A 26949-nucleotide genomic window follows, 5' to 3' on the forward strand; every position below is an offset into this window, starting at 1 on the left:
CAATGGGGAAAATCTGCAGATTGCCCACACTTAAGATGGCAGCGCCCACGGCGTTCCATGCAGCCAGGGATCCCCATAATGAAGGCCTCAAGGATCTACAACAAGACCCAGCAAGAGACAAGGTACTATTGCTACCCCCACAGGACGCAAGAAGCCCCAGTTACATAGCCCCCAGTGGGGACGGAAGAGGGAGACAGGGCACAAGGGCCGGATACCTGATATGCCAGAGGGATCTTTTAGGAGGTGCAGGTCCTATTATCCCCAGGAGAGGGCCCACATCCCCCCAAGGCCACCGGGGGCAAGGGGGGGTCACATTTACTCACCATATCATGGACCGGATGGGCTCCGGGCAGACCTCCTCCCATCCGAAGTAGGGGTGCTGCCAGCCGAGGGGTACACTGCGGCTCAGGGCGTCGCATCCCGGCGAGGCATCTGCTCGCAGGCTCGTCCCCATCCGTAAAGAGGCACCTTTACAGACACCTAGTGCAGGACTATAACCTGCTCACGCTCGTAGGCCAGGCTGGGGGGACCATAAGGATCTAGATTATCCAGTGCGAAGCCCCAGCCAGCATTGATTGTAGATCACCAGGAGAATCCCCCTGAACACTAGCTAGCAAAGTGAGTAAAGAGAAATAAAATATTCTGAAAAGAATAAAGAAACTGAGACCAGAGTCCCAGCAGGAAACCCAAGTCCTACTCCTTCTCTAGGCAGAAACAAACTGGTTTGCTGAGTGTATGTGGAATATGCCTGTGGGGACAGCCCCGTGAGCATGTACATGTAAATTTTTTTCCTGCCTAGACTATTCCTGCAGGGGGCAGCATAACCCATTCAGCTGATGAAGATGAGGCTGTGTCTGTCAATGGGCGATAGAGAAAAAGCATCTGTAGAACCATCCTCAAGAGGCTGCACATCCACATGATCAGTCAGGGATTGCTGAAGGCTATTTATCATGAAGGAAATTTCAAGTCCCAGAGGACAGAGGATTCCCCTAAGGAAAAATGGTAGCCTAGATGGGGCACGGCTGCAGCGACCTGAATTGAAACATGGACAAGTGGGACAATAGAGGCCCCTGACGACAGAGTAGGGGACTGCACCTCAACAGGCAGAGCTGAAGGAAATAATGATGTGGACTCTAAAAATACAGGGTCACCAGATTCAGTTGTCTGATCCCTTAAAGGATGCCGCACAGATGCCCCCAAAAATAATAAAGTATAAGCTGGGGTCAAAAATAAATGTGTATGGGCGCTTCCGTGGATCTAATCGGGCGGCGTGTAGGTCCCTGCACCTGGGCAGCACATGAGAGAAGAAGCTGCTCTGGGAACAATGGAAAAAGCAAGGCGCCTCTAAGTGCAGTAACTCAGATATTTATTGCCAAATAAAAAATTAAAAACACTCACAAAAAAGCAAGCCGTGACAGATAAAAAAAAGAGAGCTGAAGTGATCCAGGATGCCATCCGGAATCTGCAGGGCCACTGCTCTGGTGTGCGGACACCAGGAGCTCCGCTTCCTGTGTGGGCATTCTCTGGACAGCTTTCGGCAATAGACTCCTAGCAACAGTGCAGAGACCTGAGCGGCCGGTATCCAGTGACGCAGGTGGATGGGCGGTTACATGTTTTGGAGCATGCGCGGCACCTTCGTCAAACCTCCACCCGCTGGAGATCGATGGACACTTATATGGGCAGCTACAATCATGGATGGGAGGAGCAGGTGCAATACAGCAAGGAAAAGCGCTAGCTAGATTTTCGGCATAATGTGTGGTGTATGTAAACATTATGCAGACAATCTAGCTAGTTCCTTTCCTTGTCGTATTGCACCTGCTCCTCCCATCCATGATTGTAGCTGCCCATATAAGTGTCCATCAATCTCCAGCGGGTGGAGGTCTAACGAAGGAGCCGCACATGCTCCGAAACATGTAACCACCCACGTCACTGGATACCGGTGTTGTAAAATTTTGTCGGACCCGTGAAAAAATCGGACCTCGTCACTTCCGGTTATGGGAGTCTCAAGTGCGCATGCGCACCAGACATTATCTTGGTTTGGTAAACTTATAACACAGAGCGACCAGTTGAATGAGAGGAGGCGGGGCTGAGGTGGGACGGAAGACACCGCCGCGTCATCTGCAGAGCTGAATAGAGGAGGCGGGACGGAGGTGCGACCGTGTAATAAATGCAGGGCTTTAGCGACTCCTTCTGTTTTATTATCTTTACTAATTATCGTATTATTTACCCTTAGGATTTCATTACATTTAGTATTTCTTATTTTGCATTATAGAAATACTAAATGTCATGAAATCCGAAGGATAAATAATACGTTAATTACTAAAGATAATAAAACAGGGAGTCGCTTAAGCCCTGCATTTATTACACGGCCGCACCTCCGTCCCGCCTCCTCCGCCAGCTCTGCATATGTGCCTCCGTCCCGTCGCACCTCAGCCCCACCTTCTCTCAATCAGCTGTCCGTTCTCTGTTATAATTTTGCCAAACCTCGAAAAATGTCTTCTGCGCATGCGCACGGACGACTCCTATCAACTGTTTTGTGACGCTCTGTCACCGGAAGTGACGAGGTCCGATTTTTTCACAGGTCCGACAAAATTTTAGAACACCGGCCGCTCGCATCTCTGCACTGTTACTAGGAGTCTATTGCCGAACGCAGTCCAGAGAACGCCCACACAGGAAGCGGAGCTCCGGATGTCCACACACCAGAGCAGTGGCCCTGCAGATTACGGATGGCATCATGGATCACTTCAGCTCTTTTATCTGTCACAGCTTGCTTATTTGTGAGTGTTTTTAATCTTTTATTTGGCAATAAATATCGGAGTTACTGCACTTAGAGGTGCCTTGCTTCCTTTTCTAAAAGCTGGGGTCACCTACAGCACTGGGACTGCCCTTCTGCGTCTATGTGCAAATATGTTGTGCCTCTTATGCATGTGTCCAAAAGAGTGAGGTCAGGCCTCAGATATTCACAAACCCAGAAAAAGAGCACAGAGGAGGGTGCAAATGCCTGGTGCATTACCCAAGGTCTAATAATTAAAAGATACAGCCAAATGGATATTCAAAAAATAAATGTATACTACCCGTGTAGGTCACTAAAACGTAATCAAGTGCGGAAATAGCGTGGCCAAAAACTCCATAACGCTGAAATGGCAATCTGACGTGTTTCAGAGGATGTACCCCCTTCTTCAGAGCACCAAACCCAAGCAGCTGGTGCTGGTAAGGGTTGGATGGTCAGAGGTGACCAGGTCACGGACAGTAGGAACAGCCCAAGTTCAAGGTGGTGAGTTACAAAGATGATGCAGATTTAGAAAACACACACACACACATCGTAGGTTGAACTGGATGGACTGATGTCTTTTTTCAACCTCACAAACTATACCTTTCAGTGATCAAACAGCAGCAGTAGATACATTGAAAGACACCCAACGGTGCAAAAAGCAAGGTACCTTCTGATGCTTCCGCTCAAACAGCATTAACAATTACTTTAACAGTGAATTTTCAGAGACAAGGCATACGCTGAGGCAATACCACAGCTCTGAACTTGCAAAATGCTATTTGACTCATTTTTGTCAGTAAATGTAGGTTTGGAAAGCACAATGAGGAACCTAGTGCCCAAAGGTCACGTTCCAGGCTAGCTGCATACATCCAGTCCAGCAGGTCTGGGCATGGCACTCCAAAGTCAGTCTTAGACAGGCCAATCGGGATAGTTGCTATGTAGAGACCAGCTCAAGCAATGAGGTACTGAGGAATCTTGACAGAAGTCGATGGAAAAAAAAAGATAGCAAAGACTGGATAGACTTCTTAGCAGAGCTGAAGAAATGTCATTCTCCTTGGCCACTAGAATAAAAGCCGAGGGATGCTGAGTAAAGGACATGATATCCTGTGGAATGGGTACAACTTTGTTTGCCTGTGTCCAATCCTTCTGTTGGCAGCAGTATAACTCAGCAGTATCTGAATGCATGGTTCCTCAATGGACAAGAAAGAAAATGGACCTAAAGATTGTTTGCACAACAATTTATTTTCCTCCGTCAAGCCTAATGCCCCGTACACACGTGCAGATTATCTGAAGACGTTTGTCTTCAGATTTACCTTTTCTATGTAGTGCAAGGGCCTGCTGGATTGCATACAAATTGAAAGTGTTTAGGTTTGACCTCATATTATATGGTTTTGGTAAGTCTACAGACAAAATTCTTCAGATAATCTGCACATGTGTACGGGGCATTAGCAAGCAATTTTGGCTGCAATTAGAGGTGTAAAGGGCCATACACACTATAAGATTTTCTGAAGACTTTTTCCTTCAGATTTACCTTTTCTATGTAGTGCAAGGGCCTGCCGGATTGCATACAAATTGAAAGTGTTTAGGTTTGACCTCATATTATATGGTTTTGGTAAGTCTACAGACAAAAGTCTTCAGATAATCTGCACGTGTGTACGGGGCATTAGAAAGCAATTTTGGCTGCAATTAGAAGTGTAAAGGGCCATACACACTATAAGATTTTCTGAAGACTTTTTCCTTCAGATTTACCTTTTCTATGTAGTGTAAGGGCCTGCCAGATTGCATACAAATTGAAAGTGTTTAGGTTTGACCTCATATTATATGGTTTTGGTAAGTCTGAAGGAAAAAGTCTTCAGAAAATCTTATAGTGTGTATGGCCCATAAGTTTCACCAGTTTTGCAACCTTTGGATTTCGTTCCCCTTGGCAAAATTTCTCTAGTTCTGTCAGGTCAAATGGGAACATTTAGTGAAAAACTCAGAACAAATTCCTATTTGGATTGAGGTCTGGACTTTGACTATGAAATTTATGTTCTTTTCAAACTATCCGTTGTAGTTTCAGTTGCACTTGTAGCGTCATTATCTTGCTGAATGGTGAACCTCTGTCTCAGGTCTGACAGAAACTAATTTTCCTCTAGAACTACCTAGTATTTTTGGCTTTATACATCTTATCCTCAAACCTGACCACTTTCCCTGCTGATAAAAAGCATTCAAACAGCATACTACCAACATACTTCACCTTTGGGCAGTGTTTCTTCCCCAGAGCATTTTGCACTTAGAAAGTTGAATTTTGGCCTAAGATCAGAAAACTCATCACTGGTTTGTTGTGTTGCCTACTTTTTACAAACATTCAAATAGGATTTGATGGTATATTTAGCAAGTGGTAAGCAATACCAGCTTTTTCTATTATAATAATGGGAATTATGTGGTTTGAGCAGACAAACCCCTCTAACTTCCTTTAGTTGGAGGAAGCTATCCGAATGGCCCATCTCTATTTCTACCAAATATAAGCAAAACATCTTGCAAACCTTTAACAGGGCTATAGCTATTATGCCCCATACACACGTGCAGATTATCTGCAGACTTTTGTCTGCAGACTTACCTTTTCTATGTAGTGCAAGGGCCTGCCGGATTGCATACAAATTGAAAGTGTTTAGGTTTGACCTCATATTATATGGTTTTGGTAAGTCTGCAGACAAAAGTCTGCAGATAATCTGCACGTGTGTATGGGGCATTAGTCTGCACATTTATATAGGAAATTTACATAACTTTCCTGAGAGAAGGGGATGCGGACCCTGAATACCATCATCTTTGCCTTGCTGATGTAGCACCCTCCTAGATAGGTGCTAGGTAGGAAGAATTGTTTTGCTCTGCCTGCTTATCAGGAGAGTAGCAGGAAAAATCTAGTTGCTCTCTCTGCTCATCAGGGAGCAGGATTTCTAGTTAGGCCTGTTGCATTTGTCCACTGTGTGATTCATCTGGGCTGAGGGAGTGTCCCCACTGCATCCAATAGTGAGGCAGATTGGACAGTGGAGGAAACCCAGCCAGCGACACACACGCTTTGTTACTGCCCCAGGGATTGGCACAGACTGCTGTCTTGGTGCATTATGGGGCAGGGTATATAAAGCCAGGGACACGTGCTCAGGGTCTGTGGGCGGGAAGCCAAGTCCCAGAAGGAGGATAACGGCTTTCTCTTCTCTCTCTTTCTTTCTTCTGAGGTTGTGGAAAGTGGTCACAGGCAGTTGGCCTGGTGAACCAGAAAGTGTGGCTGAACCCAGAGGTCCAGTGGAGGCTGACTGGTGGAGTTTGGAGGCAAGAGTGACTTTGGAAAAACAGTGTCCGTGAGTACAGAAGAACTTGCCCAGGGGTCTGCCAGGAAGAGGACCACTCCAGAGGCTAGTCAGCACACAGGCAGTGAGAGTACAGGGGATCCAAGTTTAGAACCCTGAAGAGAATATCCAAGCAGGAACATTTAAAGCAACTTCACTTTAGTGGCAGAGTGAAGCAGCGGCCTTGCCCCACTCTACAGTTAGTTGTCCTCAAGACTGTGAATAGTTATTAGTTGGAGTATCCCACTCATCCCTTCTCCTATCCAAGTTCTCAATAAAACCACAAAAGCAACATCCCCTGGACTGATTATTGACTGAGCCAAGAATTTTCATTGCTGTTTATCTGCTGTCAGTTGCTAAGGGTAACCCAGGGGAATCCAGAAAGTGTAATTTGCAGCAGTCCTCTAGGGCAGTGGTCCTCAGGGCCCACTAACAGGCCAGATTTTAAGTATTACATTGGGGAGATGCAGACTAGAGTACTGCAATCACTGAGCAGCAAATTATATCACCTGGGATGTATTTCAGTTATCTTGCAAACCTGGCCTGTTAGTGTGCCCTGTAGGCCAGGGTTGAGGACCACTGCTCTAGGGGGCAGTGCAACACCTGAATACCATCATCTATTATGCTGTGGAACAAATATGCATATAATTCAGGTATCCTTCACTACATACATGTTCCAGGTCAGTGACCCAAACTATTCCAGACATTAGCATGACAGCCAGGCATTTGCAAAATGAAAAGGCAGCCTTCATCATTCGCTCAGGCTTTCCTCTAACCACCTAAATGCCGGACACTTTTACCCCCATCCTGCAGAGGCCAATTTTCAGCTTTCGGCACAGTCACACTTTGAACAATTACTCACTGTACGCAAATGGGATTATCTTGAAGAGAAAAGAGCTTTTGATGGTATTTAATCATCACAGGGTTTTTATTTATTGCTAACTAAAAAAAAAAAAATGCACAATTTTTTTGTTTCGGTTATAAAACATTGCAAATAATACTTCTGCTTAAATAGAGGCCAAAACGTATGCTGCTACATTTCTTTGGTAAAAATAACCCAACAACCCTACATATTATTTAGTCTGTAATAAAGTTATATAGTCCAGAAACTATGGTGTGTGTGTATATATATATATATATATATAAATATAATCTTTGAAAATTGATTAATCCCAATGCCTATTATTTCTTGAGGCCCTAAAAAGCCAGGACAGAACAAATACCCCTCCCAAATGACCCATTTTTGGAAAGTACACAGTCCAAGATATTTTAGTAAGAGGCAGGGTGAGTTTTTTGAAGTTGTGATTTTCTTTTTTTTTTTAAACATACTGTCGCCACTGCAGTACGTCAACCTCATAACCGGTGGAGCAGTGATCAGGGGACACTGACTGGTGATCACATGTTGAAAAAATAAATAAATAGATTTTTTGAACTTTTTTTTTTTTTTTTTCCTTTAACACTGACCAGAGCCATAGTGTCACTGTACTACTCTGGGTATGATATTTTTTAACACACTCTGCTTATAAAAGTGTTAACTGCTATAAGCAATTATTTTTTTTATGAATGGCATCCATTTATCCAGTGTGTACTATTGTGAAGCTGTGATTGGCCACAACCAGCACATAGTACAGATGCACTGTGATTGACCCTGTCTGTACCATGTGATCACTGGGACCAAAATAACACAATAGTACACAATGAATAGCTATAAATGAAAGCCATTCAATACATACAATTGTCATGTGCTCTGCTATGATTGGTCACAGCGATCACATGGTACAGGCAGCAGCCCAGCACACTGATTTGTCATCCATTGACAGATCGCACAAGACACAATCATAGGAGGCATCATATGATGTCCACCCAGGTTGGCAGTGCTCCTGCTCAGCCATCACTGTACTTTAGGCCTGAAGGGAAGCGTTTAAATTGCATATGTAGGGGGCATTCATTTATTAGATGTACTTACTGCTATAGTGTAGATTTTAGCTAAATGTTTGTATAAGTTTGACTTGTATTGTAAACGGTTAAAGCAGTGGTTTCACTACTGTATACAAACAGGGCAAGAGCAACATTTGTCCAGGGAAACCAGTCATCAGGACAGAAAGCAACTGGAAATCAAACAGTATTAGAGCAGTTACCAAACAAATAAGGAAAACCCGGGACACCTGTTCTAGTGAGAGCTATGCAAGGGAGGATTTGCCTCAAATCGAAGAGATTTCTTGACAGGGATTTCTACTTTGAAAAAAGAAAGTTTTGACAAGAAATAACCCATAAGTGATAGGGGAAAATAAAAAGTGGCTTGCAGTATATTACAATGTTATTAAACAAAGTATAGAGGAACATTTAACAAGATGATGCAGTTCTATCCACAGTGTGAAAGACCGGGTAAATCTGGATAAGATTATATACAAATAAATTCAGTCATGATGGAGGAGGAAAAAAACAAAAAAAAAAAACTGGACTTTGGCTTACAGTAAAATCCTTTTCTCTGAGGTTCACTGACGGACACAGCTCCATGTCTAATAGATGCTTGGCTTATGCTGCTCTCTATTCAGGAGTAGGACTAGGTGGACATTTTTTTAGCTACACCCCCTGAGGCAGTCCCAGTGGATACCACTTCCTGCTATAGGACTTCAGTTTGTAACAAGCAAGAAGAATACATAACAACCCAGAGGTGCAGGTGCTGTGTCAGTCAGTGAACCTCCAAGAAAAGGATTTTACGGTAAGACAAAAATCCAGTTTTCACTTTCGTTCACTGACAGAAATAGCTCCATGTCTTCTAGACCCTTGGGATGCCCCAACAGGAGGGGTGAGGAAAAACACAGCAATACATATAATTCCCAACAAGGCTAAACATAGCCAACCAGGTAAAACAGGAGCTCAACCAGGAAAAAACTCACCCTCAACAGGCAGGAGCCTCTGCAAACGCAGCCTGCAAAACTTTGCGGCCAAAAGCAGCATCTGAAGATGCAAATATATCCACCTTATAAAATTTTGTGAAAGTGTGTACACACCACCACATAGCCACCTTGCACACCTGAACCACTGATGCCTCATGACAAAAGGCCTAGGAGGCACGGAGCACCCTCGTAGAATACACCTCGACAGGGAAAGGAGGAACCTGACCCTTAATAGAGTAGGCCTGCACCACTGTCTGCCTGATCAATCTGGAAATGGTAACAGCAGATGCGGCCTGCCTCTTACGAGGTCCATCCGTAAGAACAAACAATGAATCGGATTTCTGAATCGACTCAGTCAGCGCCAGGTACACCCAAATCGCCCTTACCACATCCAAGGCTGTTTTGGTTAAGAACATAAGGAGAGTAACAATATATTCATTCAAATGAAATCCTTAACTTTAGAAGTAACGCCTGACAGGGTCGCAACACCACTTTTTGTCCCTGTGAACCACCAGGTAAGAAGACCGACAGGACAACGCAGACAACTCAAACACCCTACATGGAGAAGTAATCGTGACTAAAAAGGCCACCTTTTACGAAAGAGTGAGCAGAGGGCGTTCACAAATATTTTCAAAAGGAGGCTTTTGAAGCACCGACAGTACCAAATTAAGATCCCACAGAGGTACCAGGGATCGCACCAGAGCCGCCAGATGGCGAACTCCCTGCACAAGTGTGAACCAAGGACTTCGCAGTAAACGGCCTTAAGGAAAATATGGCCAAGGCGGAAATCTGGTCCTTGATGGTGCCCAGAAGCAAACGTTGGTCTACACCTAGTTGTAGAAATTCCAACAGGTGAGACACAGAAAAGGAACGGGGAGAAACTCCCCGGGACTCGCACGAAGTAATGTACGCCTTCCAAATGCTATGCTAAACGTTTCTGGAAGTAGATTTCCTAGCTTTTAACAAAGTAGGAATCACTGACTCAGACAGCCCTCTGTCCTTCAGCACCTGGTTTTCAATAGCCAAGCTGTTAAAGCCAGCAACTGTAAAGAAGGGTGGAAGATTGGTCCCTGAGACAGATGATCCTCCCCGAGAGGAAGTTTCCAAGGGATGTCTACCAGCCTTACCAGGAATGAGTACCAAGACCGGAGAGGCCAGTCTGGTGGCACCAGAATGATTGGAATCCCTTCTACCTCGATTCTGCAAAGTCGCCTCGACAGAAGTTGATTGGAAGAAAAGCGTAAATCAGACAATACTGATCCCAACGGGTCACCAGGGCATCTGTGGCATTGGCCATAGGATCTCGAGACCTTGACACAAACCTCTGCACCTTCCTGTTGAGACCACCAAAGGCACAGTTGATGAAACACCTCCAGGTGAAGAGACCATTCTCCCAGATCCATAGATAGTCCGCTTGCCAATTCTCTACCCTCAGAATTTGCACAGCAGAGAGTGCCGGAACATATAGTTCTGCCCACCTCAAGATGCTGGCTACTTCCCAGACCGCCAGGGCACTTCTTGTGCCCCCTTGATGATTAACATCTGCCACAGCCATAGCATTGTCCAATTGATCATTGCAGGACATTACTGCAGACAATCTGTCCACTGAGACGGACAAAGCCTGATTGCCCGAATCTCCAGGATGTTGAGAAACATGGCCGCTGGCAGACTGGACTCCTCTCGAGCCCAAACAGCTTAGGCCGACTACACTCTCAAGACACCTCCCCACCCAGACAGACTGGCATCCATGGTAATCACTGTCCAATACAGGGAAAAGAAAGGATTTCCCCCTGTCAAAGCGCCGGGGAATGGAGCCACCATATCAGAGACCCCCTCGTATGCCGCCTCAACAGGATCAGATCATTCAATGACAGCAGATCCTGGTTCCATTTGGCCAGATTCTCTTTGCAGAGGTCTGGTATGGAACTGAGCAAATGGAACTGCCGCAAAAGGTGGAGACCATCAGACTCAGCACTTGCATGCAAGTCCTGAGCAACGGCCGACGGACAACAGGAGCCAAATTGCATCTTGCAGCTTCAGTATTTTTGCATGTGGAAGAACCCCCCCAGCCAATGCTGAATCCAGCTTCAGGCCAAAGTAGCCCAGCTTGGTGGATGGAGTCAAAGCGGATTTCTGAAAATTCAGTGTCCACCTAAACTCGTGAAGAGTTTGCACAGTTATTTACAAAAAAGACTCTGCATGCAGAAGCAGATCGTCCAGGTAACTAATTACCGTGATCCCCTTCTGCCTTAGCAAGGCCAGAACTGGGGCCATAACCTTTGTGAACACCCGAGGAGCTGAGGCGAGATCAAAGGGTAAAACCACAAACTGATAAAGCTCCTCGCCAACAGAAAAACGAAGACCCGGCTGATGTCCGACATGAATAGGACAGGAATATGAAGGTAAACATCCTTGAGAGCGATAAAAGCCAGAAAATCCCCTTGATGAAGGAAAGCTACTACCGCGCGGATGGACTTCATCCGAAATGTCTGAACCCGCACAAAACGGTTCAGAGCCTTGAGGTTCAAGATCGGACGAACCTTGCCTTCCCTTCCTGGGAACTGTAAACCGATTTAAATAAAAACCTTGAAAACATTCAGACTCTGGAACCTGCACAATGACTCCTTGTGCTAACAGGTCCTGTACTGCCCCATAGAGCCCCTGTACCTGATCATGAGATAGGCGCAAGTTGGAAGGAAAGAACCTTGCCGGGGGAAAGGACCAAAACTCAATCTTGTAACCGAATCAACCCGTGGACCAATTTGTCCTGAATGAACAAGGTCCACAGTTCTGGAAAAGGGCAAAAATAAACCCCCAACCCCAGATGCAGGTGAGGGCACCCCTTCAGGCTGGGGAAGGCTCACCTGTTGAACTGGTAGTGCCCGTTTTTGGCTTACCATTCCAGGGTCTCTTAGAGCCTCCTGCAAAGTTACAGGTGGATCTCAAACCCTTTTCCTGCGATCCAAACGGACGAAAGGCCCGCTTGTGAGCCGAGAAAAACGGATCACGTTTACGATGAGGTTCCTTACCCCTAGCAATTTGTGGAAGTAATGTACTCTTACCTCCCGTAAGGCCCTTAATGATCTCTTCCGTAGAGGCACCGAACAAACGGCCACCTACAAAAGGTAGATCAATCAGAAACTTTTTAGAAGCCTGGTCAACCAAATCATGTGGCGAAGGATCCCTGCCATCACAGATACGCTGCCGGCCAAGGGGGCCGCATTCAAAGATGCATCACAAATGTACTGTAATCCTTGGATCAACTGATCAGCCAGCTTTGGAGGGTGTTGACCCCCTTCCAGATCATGGCGTCAAATTTTTGCCCATTCCGTTAAGGTCTGGGAGACCAAGGTGATAGCAAACACTGGCCTCAACATTGAACCTGCCACGGTGAAAAGATAACAGACCTGAGCCTCAGCTCTCTTGTCCACAGGATCCTTAAAGGATGGAGAATCCTCCATCGGTAAAAGTGTGGCCTTATTTAGCCTGGACACCTGAGAGTTCACAGACGGTGGAACTGTTAGTTTCTGCAGGAGAGACTCCTCAAAGAGATATCCTAGCCAAACGCTTCGGTATTCCAACCAATGCGTTTTGGGGCACTCCACTGACTAGTGAAAATCTAGTCAAAATAGGCAGGAAAGGTGAACACCTTCGTCACCTTGGAAGATTTGCGGGTGCCAAACTGCACCAGCGTTGCCGACCCAGCATTAGCGGAGTCCTCCAACTTTAAGATTTCCTGCACTGACACAATGAAGGCCTCCACCAGTGCCTTTTCATGCACGGCTGCGGAGGAGGATTTGTCGTCATTGTTCGAGCACTCAGGGTGCAGTGACGCAGACCCAGTGGGCTGACTCTTGTCCGCGGCGGCCAAATCTACCTCAGACTCTAAGGAGGCAGAGGATACAGGTGAGGGGGGGGGGGGGCGCTTGTTCTAGGCCGCTTTTGCAGAGCCACATCAACCATAGCTACAAGTGACTACAGGGCCGCTGTCATGGCTACCGGGGGGGGGGGAGCACCACAAGAATCCACGTACACGCAGCGGTGGATGTAGCAGAGGAAGGATCGTATACAAACTAGAACTCACCACCCCAGAACTGGAGAGTGCCAAACAGCCTGCCACACTGCGATCAAAGAGGAAGCACCGACACTAGAGGCCCCTGCAGCACATCACCGCACTCGGGACTACAAGAAAATGGCCACCGCTATTTGCAATGGGAAACCCAAAACATGGCCGCTGGACTACACAAACATGGCTGCCGAAGCCAGTGAACATTATCCACGGCAAAAAGGCGGCGCCACTTGGGACCTCAGGGAAATAATAATTCACCAGGAGAAAACCGCCCAGGGACCCCCCCCGCAGCACCAAAGGTTCAGGCACCCCCAAAGAGGGACCGTCGGCAACACACACCCACCGCTCTCTGGCCCAGCACCAGTGAAGCCCCCCCACACGAAAACACACCCCTTGGGGGGGGGGGGGGGGTAGTGAGGGCGACCGATGCGCAGGTACCCGACTAGGGAGAGGGGGGTAAAACGTGAGGGAAAGAAGAAGGACACAGAGAGGGGCCTACCATCCCCCGCAATTCCCATGGCATTAGGTGGGCAACACTCAGCAGTCCACCGCACCCTCTTCGAATGAGGGTGCTGCATCCCAAGGTACGCTGTGACTCATATCGTGACTGCTGTCATGAACAGTACTACGCAACCTAGCAAGGTGTTTCACTCGCTGGCCAGCCCCAGTGGGGCTATGTCATGGCCAACCTAGCACAGAGCTAATAGTTGGGTTGCGCTCGCAGGCCAGACTGGGAAGACAATAAGGATCTAGGATGTCCAGTGTGTCACCCAGTCCAGGTGTTGATTGTAGTTAAAAAGGAAAAAAATGCCAGGAATACAGATCACAGCAGAGAGCCAGGTCCTTACTCCTGACTAGGGAAAAAAAAAAAAAAAAACGAAAGTCCTATAGCATGAAGTGATGGTATACCCCCTGGGACTGCCTCAGGGATGTAGCCAAAATGGTTTCCGCCTAGTCCTACTCCTGAAGAGCGCAGCGTGAGCCAAGGGTCTAGAAGACATGGAGCGGTGTCCGTCAGTGAACGAAAGAGAAAAAAACATTGTTAGCTGCTCAGGTAGAAAGCCACAGGTATTAGAATACCCATTTAGTCTTGGGGACATGGAACAGACAGAATTACTTGCCTTATTAGAGGATTGGTCTGACAAAGCTGCTCCTCTTCACCGGTTGTTTGCTGCTGCTCCTTTTGCAGATGTCATCAAGCTGAGTGTGAAGGAGAGGGGCCACTGTTAGGGAGCGAGGAATAAGGTAAGTATTCCTCTCTTAAACCGGAGCTCCACCCAAAAGGGGAAGTTCTGCTTGTTTACAACCCACCTCATTCTTTCTGTCCAAACAGACCCAAATGGAATTTTAAAAGCTGGCCAGGATTTGGCTTTAATTATTGCCTCATGAATATCAGGTCGCTTGGGGTTTTATTGTCATGTTGTGAAATAAAACGGACCACGCTGTCTTCTCAAACAGTTTAATAGCAAACAAACAAAGGAAGGTACCACACTTTTGTATACAAAATGACTTCTAGTCAGAACTGTGTATGTTGGTGTAATGTTTGTGCACAATTAAAACATCAGTAAATATCGGGAAAAAGGGGAGGGTTGTTGAAATTAAATTTTACAAAGGGTTAATTCATTTAACACAGACACACTGGTTTCAAACTTAAACAGAAATTCGTTTTAATCCACAAACTCAGCGATCAGCTATGCAGTAGTGGTTACCTTTTTTTTTTCTTTTTTTTTTTTTATCTTAAACCATTAAAGAAAATTCAATTTTCTACATTTTACAACACAATTTCACACAGAAACAAAAAACAAAAACAAGAAAAAACTAAACTTTTGCTTTGCAAATCAGAAAAAAAAAACAAAACTTAATTCAAGACAATTAAGAAAAGCATCTGTGAGGAAGGGATAGTGGAGATTTCATGAGTCCTGTTACGGCAGCACAGAAGGACATCTTGGTCATATAGTGGCAACATATTTTTTTTCGACTTCACATTGTGAAATAAATCACTTTACATTGTTTTCTAGTAGAAAAAAGGCAAAAAACTGTACAAAATCCTAGTGTTAACTACAATCAGTTTGTACCAATAAAAAAGCCCACAGGTTTGTCTCCAAAAGATTTTTTTTCTTTTTTTTTTTTCCCGTTTTTTGCAACTTTATATAGAATTATTCACAAAAAGCAGGCAGATATTATTAGGAAGGCAGAGGTAACATTATGACAATGCATAAAATCACCACAGAACTTTGTTGTTTTTAAAAGTAGTCAGAAGAAAGCCTTTTTTTGGCATTATTTCGATCCAGAGATTATACTTTTCAGGTGTTTTGATTCTGTAGTAAGCACTTCACCAATGAGATAGGGTTGTGAGGAAGAGAAGGAGTTATGACCTTCTGTCGGCTTATGCATTGTGAGCAGCCCTGCGCAGAGTTGTGTGTTAGACTGGACTGGTGCCAATTCCTGCCTCATAGAATAAAATAAAGTAAACGTGAGAGCTCGAATTGAAGCTCAAGGGCACAAGCCAAAATTGGGTTATACCCTGTGGACATAAAAGCACCGAAAGGAATTCTGGTTTACCAAAGCACTGCTCCTCATGAGATGGGACGACTTTACTAGTTTCCCAGAATGTTTTGAGGATAGTGACAACACCTGACTCAGGGCTGTAGTAGAAACTGGAGTGGCCATTGGAATCGCACATGGCTATGTTTATAAAGTGTCTGACAGCCATGCGAAATTGACCTTGGCAGCTATATTCCAAATGTTTCAGCACATCTCAGAAAACTATGGATGCTCCGTTGAGGTTACTACACCCGAGTTCCCAGCTCTGCCCACCCCAAACATATAATTTTCTTTTAGCTTTCCGAGAATTTTGCAAACAAACAGAGTAAAATGCCACCAGCCGAGGCAGCAAAATCACATTTTTCTGTTGTGGGTAAGAGTTGGGAACTCTAGTGGGGTCACCTCAGTTTAAGAAGTCAGTGGGGAGGGTTCCGCCCACTCAAAACCAAAAGAATGATTTTGTATGGACCGACTCTTAATACCAGTGTGGATTATGACAGATCAAGCAGATCACATTAGATCCGTTTTTTTATATCCCCTGTACTTCTGTTTAGAGGATGGTAGGCTATGTATGAAAAAAGGAGCACTGAATTAGTTGTTGCCCATAACTAATAAGATTCTTCCTGCTGTAGGCAACAGACTACTTCTCCCCCACTTTTTGCACACAAGGCTTTTTTGTCAGGTTACAGCCCTCACTAAATATACAACAGCCTGTAAGTCAAGCTCTTCTAAAGTAACCATCTTACTGGGGCTTCTGGAAGACCTCTGAAGGTCACCAGTTAATCATTATGGTGCCAACCAAAACATGCTGTGCTGTTATACAGCACAGCTACCCTGCATGTCGGGGCAGGAATCTCCAGTGCAGCCTGAACACACAAGCCCAGATAACTTATAACTGCACATCTAGTCAACACACACACAAAAAAATTAATTAAAAAGGACAACGCTAAACAGTTTTTGTTTAAAATGATGTTTACAGCCCCGCTTTGTACTTTTTAACCTCTAAAACACAAAATCTATTGGCTCAGTAACTGTCCCTAAGAGGGACATACTGCGTGTATTAAACTGAGCATAGATGATTAACAGAAATGTACAGGACAAGGCAAAGTAGTTCTTTTTTTGGCACAGTTTAAAGAGAAAACAAAAGCGGTCACATTTTGCTATATAGAGTAAGTAGAGCATCCCAAAAAGGAAATAAAATTTAGTAGGCAGATAGAAGCATAAGTTCTGGTATGCTTGCAGGTGCTGTGAAGGGGGCACAGAATACAAAGTTACCACACTCCATATCATTTAAAAAAAAAAAAAAAAAAAAGCTTTTTTGTATCTGTAAACAGCAAAATGTGACTCTTTTGGAGAGATTCCAATTAGGTACAAGGTTTGGTTATTAAAAAAAAAAAAAAAAAAAAGAACACAAAGAAGCCCCCCAAGCTCAAGTAGAGAGGACATACAGATTGAATTTTGGTTGGTACAAACAAACAAAAAAATAAAAGACAAATATTAAACAGTGTGCCAGTTAGGCCTGCTCAAAAGATTATTAGGTACAAAGTATCATCCCAAAATTAAGTGGTTATTTTATGAATTTCTAGAAAAATAGATTTATATATATTTTTTTTAATAATCAAATGCAAGATTTTGTTTTTTTTTTTTGTTTTTTAAATATTGTGTCCCTCTTCGCAGTCTTTGAAGCAAAGCCAATTTGGCAACACGCAAGAAAAAACATACAAAGAGAAAAAAAAAAACCACAACATGGTAAAATTTACACATTAGCATCAAAAAAAGAAAAAAAAAAAAAAAAAAAAAGAAAAAAAAAAAAAAAAAGGTCAACACAAGTTCAGAGGTGAGAGTTCAAGCATCAAAGAAGCTGAAGAAACAAGGATTTGGACGATGTACTTGAACGCCACACCGACATGCTTTAGAGGCACAATGATGGACAAATGGCAGGAAGGGATCTAGAAAACAAAAACAAACCAGAGAAACAGGGAGAAGCACTGAGTTACACAACGCAATACATCAAATCACAGAGAAAAAAACAAAACAAAAAAACAAAAAGAGACACAGCTAGACACAATGGCCTAGCTCAATACAGACATGCAGAGACACCGAGAACCAAGGTTACTAGCATGGTGGATCTCGGCATCTTGAAGGGAAACATGATGTGACACGCATGTACACACGACTGTGATAGGATCTGGGAGGGACACAACACCCAACAGACATAAATTAGAGACTAGAATCACCATGCAAAAGGGATCCCAACAGAAAAAGTTAGCCCAGCAACCTACACGGACACAAACGGGACAGGAGCGGCAGTGTGAAGACCAACGAAAACCCAAACCACTCCATGTAAACACTGGGTTTTTTTTTTTTTTTATGTGATTACATTTACTAGCACCTCCGAAACAATGGTGACATCTAGGATCCATGAATGGCACAAATAGTTTCTGAAAGCTAACTGAGATGACTTAATTGTAACCCCATTTTATAGAACACCTCCTTTGCAGGAAGTCCCACAAAGTTCATCAATGACTAAGTCAAGGATAAAAATTACCATTTTCAAAGAGTATTTGCTAATGTATAGCAAAAAGCAAATGGTATGTTGCAACTTCTGAAACGGTCAGATATTATTTTGTTGCTCCAGCTGCAGGTTTCTTTTGCTTCTAATCAAGCTGCAAAAAGGTGCAGGATATTCCTTAACAAGCATTTCCGGGGCACAAAAGACAGAATTGTGCTTTTCCTTACCAGTTTATGATTGGCTAACTCGAGAAAAAGGCTACAGACAAGTGAGAGGTAACTAGGTCACTCAATCACACAAAGTGGGCAAAGGCTCTTTAGTGGAAGCTTGCCAGACAATAGACTGCACTCTTTAAAAAACAACTTACCAGGAAGCAAGAGAAATTTGCAAAGGTCTTAAAAGACCATTTGACTCTGCTCTTCAGACTTCTTCTACATAACAGGCTTCCATCGTTAATCTAGCTTTCCACATTCAAACTTAGCGCTGACTAGAGCAAAAAAAAAAAAAAAAAAATCCTACTGAGCCTCTTAATTTAAGAAGTATCACGAGTTTGGTGCAAGAAGATTTAAGACCTGTTTATTTGCATTATTGTAATTTCATAGGTGTAAAAGAATTTAAATTTTCCCAGTGAACTTCAATGCCAATTGAGTCAGTACTGAAAATGGGAAGTTGAGACGCTACACTGCTCTTGGTTCTAGCAAATTGATAAAGTTGGTGAGAACTAGGGATTGACCGATTATCGGGGGCCGATATGCACTTTCCCCCAGGAAAGTGCTTGTAATGGAGCAATGCCTGCAGCTAGAGGCATCACCCCGGTACCGGTGTCCATAGCCGATGGTCGGCTGTCTTGTAATGACAACCGATGCGGCTGAGAAGCCACTCAGCTGTCATTACAAGGAGCGGGGGGGGGGGGGGCGTCTCCCCCCTCCCGCGGCTCGGCGGGGTCTCCCGTCCCACTGGGAGACCAGAGCATCCTACCTGCACGGCCGCTGAGGAGAAGACCCAATCAAAGCCACATTCGGCTCTGATCAGGTCTCCATGTAAGAAAAACAGAAGTGATGTCATGACATCACTTCCGGGTACTCGCGGCAAATTCAAAAAAATTTGAGCATTCAAAACAGCCAAACTTGACGTTTTGAATGCTTTTAAGACCCCCAGATCCCTCCACAATAGTACCTGTGAAAAATAATATAATTTTTTCCTTAAATGCCCGAAAATACCGATATCCGATGACCAAAATATCGGTATCGACACTAACAAAAACGATATCGGTCGATCACTAGTGAAAACCAATACTAGTGCAAACTTAAAACATTGACAACACTTATTGAAAAACTTAATGCCACCCTACTTTGTTCTTGATTTTCTAACTCTAAAAATTATTGTTATGGCTATAAAAGTTACAGCCATTTTCCAAAATTCCTAGGACAATTAGGACATCTAAACATCAAGCTAAAGGAATGTGAACATTGAGTAAACCACCCAGAAACTTCAATGTGACTGCTTACAATGACTGGGTCACCAACATGGATGATATTCAGCTATAAGGGTTTAAAGGAGTTGTAAAGTCAGGAAGGTTTGTTTGTGTGTAGCAGCCCCTTCAGCACCCCTAATACTTACATGAGCCCCCTCTCTGTCCAGCGATGTCCATGAGTCCCTCAGCCAACCTGGGGCTCTCCTGCCATTCGCTCCCGCAGCTGTCAAAGTCAGTAAGCCAATCGGGGGGGGGGGGGTTAAGTGTCCAAATGGCAACTCCGTGTCTGAATGGACACACGGAGCTGCAGCTCGGCTCAGGTACCCCCATAGCAAGCTGCTTGCCGTGGGGGCACTCGATAGGAGGGAGAGGACAGGAGCGAGGGACCTGAGAAGGGAGGATCTGGGCTGCTGTTTTTTAAAAAACAAGACTTTACAATCACTTTAATACTGCCAGATCTGCCTCTCTTAAAAGGTCTACATATCTACATATTGGCACATTTAAATTGGGACAAATCCAAAAAGCAAATTCTGTTAAATACCTCAAAGCAGCACATTTGTAAAACATGGGGCTTTATTGATGAACATTTACCTCGTTCAGACGGGTGCTGATACTTATAGCCAGTGAATGAGTAACTTGTTTATGTGGCCTCAGAAGCCAGGTGCTGCGTGCAGGCAACCTATTCAGATCTATTGGGACGCATCAGACAACCATGCAGGTGTGGGTAAATGGCCCCAAATGAGGACAGTCTGCTGTGCCCATGCAGCCACTGCATCCCCATAGACATAAATGGGCTGCCTGCACACCTGGTGGCTGAAGCCATTTGAACAAGGCATTCATTTACAGGGTATAGGTGTCAGTATCCATCTGAATGAGGCCTTGCTAGTGCAGAACATGCTGTACATACCATCATTAACTACATCACAAAGAATAAAATGCCTTTTCAAAATGAAATGCTCATTTGAACTATGAGCAGATCTTCCACAAATTACTCCAAAAAACATAGGCATGCTTCCTCTTGAAAACCGGCATTAAACAGTATTTAATGGGAACAAGTCCTTCGGCTTAGGGTTGGAAAGAGGAACCTCCAGGTGTGACCGCTTCAAAACACCACCAGCGGCAATGATTAAAGGCGATGATGCTGCAGACAAACCCAGTGTTATAGCCTGAATAGGCCCTTACAGTACCAAGCGTAAGGATGGTACTGCCTGTTTCACATCTACGTAACAACAAATCCATTCATGCCTCAGATGCAGGCAGTGTCATTAGCAAACATTGAACTGGACTCTCAAGCAAGGGATGGACGTGGACCCCATTACGGTACCCACCGCTCCTTCTAACCCTTAAATAAATAAATCTGTTATATAGGCAGAAGTTCTGAAAAAGCAGAGTTCAGTAGCCTGCAGGCAAATTGTAAGCTGAGATGTGAAGAATGTCAATACTGACAAGTCGGGAGGAGACTTGGTTTCACATTTATAACCCAGACTCTTGTGCTGGGCAGGATTTTTTTTTTTTGTCCATCCCCACACACTAAGATGCCTTATAAACATGATGCAGAGTTACTTAGTATAAAACATAAAATAAAATCACCGTCTTTCCAAAATCTACAAAATCTCTTCCCAGTGAAATAATTTAGGCAATAAATATTGCTCACTCATCCGAGCTGTATAAAACCTCTATAAAAATATAGAAATGTCATTCTAACAGGCTTGTTTTCCTTCAATCATCTTTTTTTTTTTCAGTTTGATTATTTTTTTTATACACTTGTATAAAAGATTATATCAGGAGCCTGGAAGCCTCAATACGTTTCACATTATACCAAATCAAAAACTTTGAAAACACTTTTTTCTCTGAGTATACAATATTCAAGTTTTAGCAGTTCTTCAGCATGTATGTCACGATACATGTATGTAGGTATGCACAGAAAAGTACATACACACACAGGCACATGAAATACTCTATTCTAAACACAACACCAGTCCGTGAACTCTTGAGAGAACCCTTTTTATATGTCAATGCCATGCCCACTTGCCATGTAGAGTGGTAAAGTTACCAGTAAACATTTTTAAGTCTGGCGAGAGACCAGATTGATTGTTCTAGAAGTTTTTAAAAAAGTATAAATATTGTGCTTATGGTTGCCAGAATTGCTATTTAAAATTGAGCATGTACAGAAAACAGATATGATTACGTGTACTGTGAAAGTCTAAAGTGCAAACAGGTACACATCATGAATGTATCACTTTTCTCTGCCTATCCCAGCACTATGGATTCTTGAGACACTGCTGTATGGCCACTTCCATACCACATCAGATGGCATTTGTAGCTAAAGGCTTTCCACTATCCACCATGTAGTTTAGTCAAAAAATAAAAAAACACAGCTGGAAAGTGGTAAGAACTCCAAAAACAAATACAATATTGCTATTTCTATTTATTATGCAGCCAAGTGCTGGGCTAGAGCTAATAGTAATTTAAAAGAGATGTAGAACATAAATCAAAGCTCCTTTATCGAGATGACTTTTCCTGATCCATTATTAGAATCTCTACATACATTTTTCTGAATAGGACCCATAGCTTTTATATTTAATTTAAACCAAAATGACACAGGTTTAGTAAGCCTTTAACCACCTTAAGGCCTTATGTACACTGCTGCTGATAAACGGACGTTTAGGCGCAGTTTGGCGGTTTTTTCAGCAGCCCCAAAACTCTCCTCTGTGTTATCTTATCTGTCCATGCACACCAAGTCCTTTAGAGGCAGTTTAAGTTTAGTGGCATGTTTTTCAAGTCCTTTAGAGGCAGTTTAAGTTTAGTGGCATTTTTTTTTTTTTTTTTTTTAAGTAAAAAAAAAAAAAAAATGCGTTCAGACAAAAGTTTATTGGCATTTGAAACGCCAAATGCTTGTAACAGCATGCAAACATGTCTAAAAGCAGTAACTCACGTTTAAAAGTGTTTAAATTATAGGTGTTTTCAATGGGGATACATTTCGGACTATTTTACAACGTAAAAATGCTTCTAAACCGATTCAGTCACCGAAGCCTACTGATCATTGCTCTTCAATAAAACTACCTGTCTGAATGTCTATTTTAAACAGCTAAAAGGGCAACCTTAATTGTGCTTTACGTAATTTTTTATGAAAAGCCAGCAGCTAAAACAAAAAAAATGTAAGCAGGATGATATAGAAAAACTCCAGCAAAAGGAGCTATTTTGGTACCACAAGACAGACCTGGGGAGGGGGGAGGTACATAGGCGAGAGACCCTCGGGGTCAGAGTGTGCATGCAGTTGAAATGCAGCACAATGGCAAGTGGAGCATTAAGCAGACAGGCTATAATAATGCCAGAAAAAGCAGGAGCTCTTCTCTCCTTTTTCAAGGCTTCTGGTGCTGGTACTTGTCATACATCTGTACAAACACAGCAAAAGTCCAAACAATATTATAAAAAAAAAAAAAAAAATCACTGATATGGCACCTAAACTCCAAAACAAAACACTTGAAACAAGTAGTACGAGCCGTTCTTCCATATGAAGCAAAAAAATAAAAAAAAAAATCACAACAAAACGTTGTACCCAGAGTCTTTTAGGAGGGAAAGAGGCTTCTGGCTTTTAGTACATGGAGATGCTTCGGGGCTGCTGAAAGAGACAGCAGAGTCTGTATGTTCTCACTAAAGTGCTCTCCTCCAGCCATAAATCCTGGCTTGGCCTTTCCATCCCACACTTACCAGAACATCCTTCTCGCTCACTTCCCAGGGCAGTACAGTTCAGTATGGTTTGCTGTCATTCTTGGAGCGTTTAAGCTGGACCTTCAGACGTTTCATTCCAATCTGAAAGCCGTTCATGGACTGGATAGCAGCCTGAGCGGAAACTGGATTGTCATAACTCACGAAACCTGCCACACAAAAGCACGTCGGGTATTATAAAAGGCAAATATGCCTAAATGGCAACTTTTAGGCTTAATTATCAAGATAAAATATATGCAAAGCGCAGTAGCACATAACTGAAGGAAAGGGTCAATCAAAACGCTTAGATCGAAAACATTTTTTTTCTAATAAATACAATCTGAATGGAAAAAAAAAGTTGCTTAGATCAGTCACATAGAATAGCCCATGTATTGCTGTAGATTTTGTTTTGTCTAAATAAATTGTACAGTTTATGTACTAAAACATAACAAGGGTAATCAGCTACAGCCAGCGAATATCCTCATTTCCTTTGAAAGATGGAAGCCTGATTGGTTGCCAAGGGCAAAAGCTTCACTTGTGGTCCAGTATTTGTGTACGCGCATAAACGAAGAGAATAAATGTGTATGTATAGCTAATAAAGAAAAAAAATATTTTTTGAAGATACGCTCTAGTTAAACGGAATAAGCCTTAAAGAGTTTGTAAATCCAACATTCATATTCCTGATATGTGCTTGCTGTACCATGTTTTTGCATGAAAACGTATCCTGTTCCCTTTGTATTGCTTCCTTTGAATTAAATTCCTGGTGTTCCTGCCAGTCCCACTGCTTTCCTATTAAAAACGGACTACACTAAGGAGGAGAACACACCCTGGTCAGTTCTGTAGCTGTGCTGGGAACTCGCTGTGCTCTCCTCCAATGACAATGACCTTAAGATCACAATATGCAGCACAGCGCTTTCTGGTCTCTGCCTCACTTCCTGGACCAACGTGATGACGTCATTAGCTTACAGAAGAACTTTATTAAATGCATCAGAAACCGCTTAGAAACTATGTGGCTCCAGCCCCGATTTGATGATTGAATTTGACCACCAACCACCATTTTACAATCTGCTCCATGTACAATGTCCTTTGTACCCCAATGTGATTCTGGCTGCTTGAGTACATGAAGCAGAATGTATAATGGTGGTCCCATTCAAATTGAACCTGGAGCCACATAAATCACACCTAGTTGCTGGCTGCCAAGGGGTCTCTGACTAGTTTAATGGAATTCTTTCATAAGCTGGTGATATCATCACACTGGTTCCACGAAGAAAGGTAGAGACTAGGAAGAGCGGTGCTGTAGATTGTATGTGATCTTAAGGGGACAATACTAAGGTTTTGTATTTTGATGTTTTTATTTTGATGGATTGAGTGCACATGACAATGTGAGTTTATCTTTTGCCTTAATAAAGAGATATGTTTTATGGAAAGCACAATGATGTTTTTAGAGAGACATTACTCCCGAAAAGGAATATAAACTGGAAATCCACAAAATCCTGAGCTGATTGGAGCCTAATGTCACATTTGGAAGGAGCCCATGGTATATCATCCCTTAAAAGGGAAAGCAGATATTGACCTATTTTATATACAGGTCAGAGTTGGAGGTGAGAACATAGTGTAGAAGTTGGGAGAAGTGATTCATTCGTGTTGAGTATTTGATTATATCACAGATTATGCACAGGTTTAAAAGATATAGAATTTGGATTACGTCAATATAAGTTTATTTAATTTCACTATATCACGTGGTGTATTAAGGAAAAAGTGTTTATTTACATTTAATGTATTTGTATGAAAAAGTAAACTTTGCACATGAAGTCAGCAGCGCTGCACTCTTGTTAAATACATCAACTGGTGGTGGGGGAACACATGACAGTGCTGGCGGCAGCAGTTAATACATAGATTGAAAAGGACTGGGGGGTAGTGCAGGAGTATTATACATATAGTTTAAAGAGGAGTTCAGTCTCTAGTCTGGGCAAGGATACTTTACTGTCCAGGGATCCAGCGATGTCGGCACCCAGAGCAGATTTTTCAATCGGCTTTGGGTGCAGGCACTGGCAACTTGACTAAGAGAAACTGGCAGTGAAGCCTTCTAGGCTTCACAGCTGGTTTCGTACAGCGCATGTCGCACTTCGCTTTCTGAATGGTCCCGCGTGTATCCCAGAAGGCTGCGTGTAACCTGTCAAAACTAGGTACACACTTTCCCCCACATTGCTAAATGTGGCAGTGGAAGTGGAGAATGTGAACAAGCAGAGCTTCCCTTCTCCAGATCGCCCAGTACTGCGATCCCCCGTTGCCATAACAATGCTAGCACCGGGCCAAAGGGTAATGCCACAAACTGATAATGCTCCTTTCCCGTGGCAAAGCAGGGTAAGCGCTAGTGACAGACGCATATTGGAATGTGTAGGTAAGCGCCCTTGATGTCGATAGAGGCAGAAAATCCCCCCCGATGTAGGGATGCCACCACCATGCGAATGGACTCCATTCTTAACTTCTGTACCTGCAGAAAGCAGTCCAGTGCCTTGAGGTCCAGGATTCGATGCACCTTGCCCACCTTCCTGGGGACCGTAAACAGGTTTGAATAAAACCCCTAAAAACTTTCCGAGGCCAGAACCGGGACAATTACCCCTTGAAGTACCAGGCTTTGTAACGCCTCAAGGAGAGCCTGTATGCGGGACAGGTGCACGTTGGAAGGAAAGAACCTTTCCAGAGGATAAGAACGAAACTCAATCTTGTAGCCAGACCATATTACTTCCATGGGTCCAGGAACCAGGGGGAAGACGACCCCCTACCCGAGACAAGGGTGAGGGCGCACCTTCATACTGAAGGAGCCTTATCCGCAGGTGTGGAGAAACCCGCTCTAGGCTTGCCAGACCAAGGTCGCTTGGATCCTCCCAAGGAGGTCTTGAAAAGCTTTGATCCCTTGTCAGCCGTCCCTGACGAAAAAAACTTCTTGTGAGCTGAAAACGGGCCACGTCTACGACAAGGATCCTTGACCTTATTAGCCTGCAGAAGGAAGGTAATCTTTCCCCCTGTGAGACCCTTGATGTCATCCAAGGTAGCTCCAAACAGGAGATCTGCTTGAAAAAGGAGATCAGTTAAGGTTTTTTTTTTTCCTTTTTAAAAGAAGTCTGGTCCGCAGACCAGCATTTGAGCCAAAAGACACACCTAAGGACCACTGCCGAAAAAGACACAGTCTAGCAAGCAGGGGAGCCACATCCAAAGAAGCATTACAGAAAAACTGCAGCCCCTGGACCAACTGGTCCACTAGTTCAGCAAAGGCAGGGGCAGCTACTCCACCTCCAGGTCATGGCGTAAATGTTTAGCTCACTTGGTCAGAGTTTGCAACACCAGGACAATGGTGAATACCGGCCTAAGTGCCGAACCAGCAACAGTGCACATACTGCGGGCCACAGACTCTGCCTTCCTATCAGCCGGATTCTTAAAGGTCAAAGACTCTTCAACCGGAATCATGGTTGCCTTATTTGACCTGGAAACCGGGGCATTCCAGACCGCCCATTTTTTAATAAGGGACTCTTCAAAGGGGTACCCCGCATTGCAAATCGCTTAGGGACCACAATGGGACGTTTTGGCCACCCCCACTCTTTTGCAACAATTCTGTCAAAAAAGGACGGGAAGGGAAACCCATTTA

The 26949-nt window shown here is 43.8% G+C and overlaps 1 protein-coding gene across 10 annotated transcripts in view; it reads right to left on the bottom strand.

The window, feature by feature from the left end:
* Nucleotides 1-17419: 17419 nt before the first annotated feature.
* Nucleotides 17420-26949, bottom strand: part of CELF1 (CUGBP Elav-like family member 1) — a 74894-nt gene continuing 65364 nt past the window's right edge. For all 10 annotated transcript variants that reach the window (XM_082270112.1, XM_082270111.1, XM_082270104.1 and 7 more), the window contains 2 exons: nucleotides 23307-23473; nucleotides 17420-17558 (listed from right to left, as the gene is read on the bottom strand). In XM_082270112.1, the coding sequence (XP_082126238.1) occupies nucleotides 23346-23473 (128 nt within the window). In that variant the 3' untranslated portion in view covers nucleotides 17420-17558; nucleotides 23307-23345. The remainder of the gene's footprint in view (nucleotides 17559-23306; nucleotides 23474-26949) is intronic.

Source organism: Pelophylax lessonae (genome assembly GCF_965119305.1).
Source record: "Pelophylax lessonae genome assembly, chromosome: 10".
NCBI lineage: Eukaryota > Metazoa > Chordata > Amphibia > Anura > Ranidae > Pelophylax > Pelophylax lessonae.